The following is a 5,666-nucleotide window of genomic DNA, read 5'->3' on the forward strand; positions in this document are numbered from 1 at the left end:
TCAATAAAACCAAAGCTCTCCCACTGGGTATTGGGCCTCCCAGCGACCAACTAAGACTCGGAAACACGTCCATTAAATATGTAACATCCCACAATTACCTTGGAGTAACAATAGACTCCCACCTTTCCTACAGAGGTGAAGTGACACGGCTCAGGGAGAAAACCAGAACGCGCACCTCCGTGCTCAGAGCCCTAGCAGGCAAAGGGGGAGGTGCGTCCTTCAAAGTCCTCCGTCTCTTTTATATACAAGCCATAAGGTCCACTGTTGACTACTCCGCCCCTGTCCTCCTCACCATCGACACTGCCCAATCAAACAGACTTGAGGTCATTCAGAATGAAGCCCTGAGGATTATGACCAACTCTCCACAGTGGACCAAGCTATGCAACCTCCGCCTAGAATGCAACTTAGAATCTCTCCACCATCGCATCCAGGCAAGAGTGACAAGCCTAGCCATCAAACTTGCCCGCACAGCCTCCCCCCTCCCCCTCCTCTCACACATAAAAGCTGCAACCGGCCTTCACCCTGACATCCTTTCCTGGAGCTGGATGCACAGTGTTGCCCGCGCCATCCACGCCCTAAACCTTTCTGCTACCATGATGCAAGCCCCCGACTCTCCTGCCCCTCATTACCGCCCCCAAGCCCCTTGGAACTCACCCTTATACAACCTCCTCCTCCCAGACTCACCAAACAAAGCTAACACCCCCACCCAATTGCTGCGCCAAGAGGGGTTGCAACGCATTGCTTCTATCACCCCCCCTGATGCCGTCAATTACTACACGGTCGGCTCTGTTACGGACACACGAGCCGGGGCAGCCTTTGTGTGTGGCGACCACAGTCATGGCTTCCGAATCACAAATGGCGCTTCCACGCTTCAAACTGAACTCGCTGCTATTGTAGCAGCTTTAAAAGATCCCCTCCACACCGCACCCTCCTCGACCATCATCATTCATTCTGACTCCACTGCCGCTATCCATGTCCTTAAACAATTCTCACCCTCTGACAACCTCGCACTAACCACTGACATCCATGCAACAGCCCAACAGATCCGAGAGGCAGGGGGATCCATCACCATCCACTGGATCCCCAGCCACGTTGGAATAAGGGGGAATGAGAGGGCTGATAAGGCAGCCAAACATGCATCAGCCCACCCCCACATTGACACAGACATACCCCCAAGCCTATCACGCATTAAACAAAAGATTAAGCAACGAACAACCAGACGCAATCGCAACGATCATGAGGCAGAAGTCAAACTCGGCTCTCCATCTGCTACCTGGTTTGCCCAGGCCACAAAATATACTGAACTCATGCAGCCACTACCCAAAGACAACCGCCTCCTCACCCACATTCATTGCCTTCACCTGGGGTTCGTGTGCTGAAATCACCACCAACAACACCTCTCCCACAGAATGCAAACACTGCGAGGCCCCCACCTCTCAACCACTCCTTCACTACCTGCTAAACTTCCCTGCCACATCTCGCCTTCGGGTCAAACCCCCCTACCCTAATCCCGACACACTAAGATCCGAAAATCATCCTATTCCCCCATGCACGATCCGCAAGGCAGCCGCTGATATCATCACCACAACACCAACTCGCACCCTCTTAGAAGTGGCACAAGCCGCCCCACCTCCTAAATAACCCTCCCTTAAAAAAAAAAAAAAATCAGCAGAAGAACGCAGTGCGTTGCTAAGCCCTAGGGGCACTGCAGTGACATACCATCTTCCCAGTTGCTTATACAAGCCTTCCCACACGAACCGGGATAATAGATGGCCCGGCCTGCACTACAGGTGCAGAAAATTTTAAACAAACGAACGAACGAACGAACGCGGTGCGCCAACACTCTCGCTCTTCTCGCTCCCTCAGTCACGCTCAGCCATGGCACGTACCAAGCAGACTGCACGTAAGTCCACTGGGGGCAAGGCCCCTCGCAAGCAGCTGGCCACCAAGGCCGCTCGCAAGTCCGCCCCTGCCACCAGCGGCGTCAAGAAACCCCATCGTTACAGGCCTGGCACTGTGGCCCTGCGTGAGATCCGTCGCTACCAGAAGAGCACTGAGCTGCTTATAAGGAAGCTGCCATTCCAGCGTCTCGTCCATGAGATTGCCCAGGACTTCAAGACTGACCTGCGCTTCCAGTCCTCTGCCGTCATGGCTCTGCAGGAGGCGTCTGAGGCCTATTTGGTCGGTCTCTTTGAGGACACCAACCTGTGTGCCATCCACGCCAAGCGTGTAACAATCATGCCTAAGGACATCCAGCTGGCCCGCCGCATCCGTGGCGAGCGCGCCTAAGGCGAGAGGCCCCTCACCTCGATCGAAAGAAATCTCGGCCCTTTTCAGGGCCAAAACCCTTTTTCAAAGAGAGAGATGATGACAGACCCTCAGTTTAGGTTTCCATATATCAGCTCTTGCTTTTACGCAGCGAAGCATGCTCACACACACAGACAAATGAACTCCATTACTTACCTACATGCATTCATTCATTTTTTTTTTTTTAATCACTCATTTATTTATTTATTTTTTTGGATGGGGGGGGAATACTTGCCTATTCGTTTGTTTCTTTTATTGATCTGTTGTTCACGTCGCAGTTTTTGTTTTCGTTATTTGCCTCTTTCTTTTACTTACTCATCGATTCACTCACGCCCTTATAAAGGTACACAGGTTCGCACAAAGAGAAAGTCATTCCCGCTGCATATTAGGAGATGCTCTCTATCCGTCATGAACGCACGGTGAATTCTTCAATTACTATGCTGAAAAAAAAAAAAGAAAAAAAAAAGATGAACCTGAACCCATCGATTTTCGCCTGCAGTTGTGCTCGTGTATGTTTATACTGTACCTATGTATTTGTGTGTCTTTGTGAGCATGTATGTCGGTGTGTACGGACGTATGAGGACACACACACACACACACACACACACACACACACACGGACGAATGAACTGTACTTATATACTTACATACATGCATTCATTCATTCACCCTTTTTTCAATCATTGATTTCCTTTTTTTTTGGGGGGGGAGGGGCAACTTGCCTATTCGTTTATTTCTTTTGTTGATCTGTTGTTAACGTCGCAGTTTTTGTTGTCGTTATTTGCCCGTTTCGTTTACTTCCTGATCGATTCAGTCTCGCCCTCATAAACGTACACAGGTTTGCACAAGAAAGGCATTCCCGTTGCATATTAGGAGAGTCTCTGTACCCGTTATGAAGGTTTGACAGTGGCCACGAACGCACGGTAAATCCTTCAGTTAATATACTGAGAAAGAAGAAAAAAAAAAGTGAACCTGAACCCATCGATTTTTACCTGCAGTTGAGCGTGTGTGTGTATGTATGTATGTATGTTTATACTGTACGTGTGTGTGTGTGTGTCTTTGTGAGCATGTATGTCTGTGTGTACGGACGTATGAGGGCTTGAGTGTATGTGAGCCTGACTTAGTGTGTACGTACATGTGTAGGTCACTGCGTACACAGTATAAATGTATCTGTGCACATGTGTTGTTGTATGTACAGTACCTACATATTATAGACTGACATGAATATGCATGATACGATGTCATGCATGTATTTACTGTACGCCTGTTGAGTGTGTTGGTTGGTACAGTCGGCCTAAGAAGTGCCGGCGGAGTATCCAGAAGTTTTCGGTCAGCGATAGTGTCCATACTCTTCCTTATATCTGTACGAGGTGAAACCTAATACGTAAAATTGTTACAAAAAACAATAAATCCATGACCAGTTATCTGTATATTTCCAAATTATTGTAGGAAGCAGTTGGTTAGTTACGATAATAGGAATTCGTAAACGGAACTAATTGATGTTTCACAACTGTCGCTCAGGGAGAGTCGGGAATAATTATTTTGTGGAGTTCAAATCTAGCATGGTAACAGGCAGTGATTTTTGGGTAGCGTAAGACTGAACCAAAGGGAGCTTCAATAAACATTGGATATGATTAATTATTAGTTATAAAATAATTTCCGTGACAATACTAGGGAATAATTTCAAGTCATTCATTTCCGTTGCCAATGTCTCCATGGACGACGACAGAAAGCGGGAGGGAGGCGTAAGCCAGTAAGCTATTTTATATGTTTCGATCAACACGCACGAAAGGGAATAACATTCACTCAAGGACATGCAGTTATTACACTGCCTTTGGCCAGTTTCCCATGAAGAAAAATCTCAGGATTATTTCATATAAGACCGAGGGCTATCGGTGAAAAAAAAAAAAAAAAAAAATGCCTACCGTACGTCAGAGTCGGAGCTCCTTGGAGAATGCTACCTTCTGTCAGTGTCTGATATCCTCAGTGGATAATCGATTCGCAAGAGTAATAAAATGCAGAGGTTCATAAACAAATGATTGATTTCAAAACTTCCAAATAAGCATTTTCTGTTGAGCAGGACATTAGAGTTTATTTAAGAAAGAAAGAAAGAAAAAAAAAAAAAGGGACTGGGAGTTATAGGCGTACTGGCCACCGTGCGCGAAGTTAATACATTTCACATTCATTCAAATCGGGAGAGATAACTAAGTGTTACCATCTAATATATCACTGCCTCCTGTTATTCATCTTACATCCCTATTTTCACGATATAATAAATACGTTATTTGGCATGACGTGATGAAGGCATTGAATGTTTACCTTATATTCACGGTTTTCATAGAACGAATGGGAGTGGAGAGTGACCGAAGCAATCTAAAACTGTGCCGTCACTTCTTGGGGCGACGGTGCGTTGTTGTTGGTTCTCCAGATGAATAAGAAGGCGCGCACGCACATATTTACTCTTTTATTTTGACTCTATTGTTTTAACCCCCAACCCTAGTTCAAAACATTTCGATTGTGCCTACGTGCCCATCCCAAACCACCGTTGCGGAAAAGAGAGAAAGAAAGAAAGACATGAAGGGAAAAAAGAAAGAAAGAAAGAGAGAGAGAGAGAAAAAAAAAAGGTCGATAAACCAGAGTTCCTGAGAGGATAATTTGTAAGTCTGTCTTTCCCCTTTTTATCGAAAATCTTGTGGCTCCGATTGGAGCCGGAAATGTTGAAATGGCCAAGAGCGTAACCTCTCTACTTTGAGGAGGTGTACTTGGTGACAGCCTTGGTGCCTTCAGACACGGCGTGCTTGGCCAGCTCGCCAGGGAGGAGCAGCCTGACGGCCGTCTGGATCTCCCGGCTGGTGATGGTTGAACGCTTGTTGTAGTGTGCCAGGCGTGAAGCCTCTGCAGCAATGCGCTCGAAGATGTCGTTCACGAAAGAGTTCATGATAGACATCGCCTTGGAGGAAACGCCGGTGTCAGGGTGGACCTGCTTGAGCACCTTGTAGATGTAGATGCTGTAGCTCTCCTTCCTCCTACGCTTCTTCTTCTTGTCTCCCTTGGCAATGGCCTTCTGGGTCTTGCCAGCCTTCTTAGCGGCCTTTCCAGCCTTCTTAGCGGCCTTTCCGGAGGTCTTGGGTGGCATGGCGTCGCCGAGTCAGACGGTATTATGTGCACGGTGCGGGAGCGAGCGAGAGACTGAGTCGACATGGGGGACGCGCGAGTGAGTAATTGATTTCCCCCCCCCCTCTTAGAGAAGGTGGGGGGGGGCTGGGCCACCTCGTAGCCCAGTGCAGTAATGTTCGTTTAGTAGTTACATCGGAGGGGGTTTTGACTTAACTAGTTTGATTAAAATATGCGGGGTGTTG

General features: G+C 47.5%; 2 protein-coding genes across 2 annotated transcripts; one reads left to right on the plus strand and one right to left on the minus strand.

Moving 5' to 3' along the window:
- Window positions 1–1,878: 1,878 nt before the first annotated feature.
- On the plus strand, window positions 1,879–2,289 carry LOC145419045 (histone H3-like). Its single transcript, XM_080287289.1, has one exon. The coding sequence runs from the start codon at window positions 1,879–1,881 to the stop codon at window positions 2,287–2,289; it is 411 nt and encodes a 136-aa protein (XP_080143415.1).
- A 2,761-nt stretch (window positions 2,290–5,050) lies between these two features.
- LOC145419072 (histone H2B-like) lies at window positions 5,051–5,443 on the minus strand. The gene has a single exon (XM_080287316.1). The coding sequence runs from the start codon at window positions 5,441–5,443 to the stop codon at window positions 5,051–5,053; it is 393 nt and encodes a 130-aa protein (XP_080143442.1).
- Between the last annotated feature and the right edge of the window lie 223 nt (window positions 5,444–5,666).

This window comes from Coenobita brevimanus, chromosome 117, assembly GCF_032717465.1.
Source record: "Coenobita brevimanus isolate Jiangsu-jjx chromosome 117, ASM3271746v2, whole genome shotgun sequence".
NCBI lineage: Eukaryota > Metazoa > Arthropoda > Malacostraca > Decapoda > Coenobitidae > Coenobita > Coenobita brevimanus.

Bases quoted from the DNA above. Each gene is read 5' to 3' on its own strand.
- LOC145419072 (XM_080287316.1), bottom strand. From the start codon at position 5,443: ATGCCACCCAAGACCTCCGGAAAGGCCGCTAAGAAGGCTGGAAAGGCC.
- LOC145419045 (XM_080287289.1), top strand. From the start codon at position 1,879: ATGGCACGTACCAAGCAGACTGCACGTAAGTCCACTGGGGGCAAGGCC.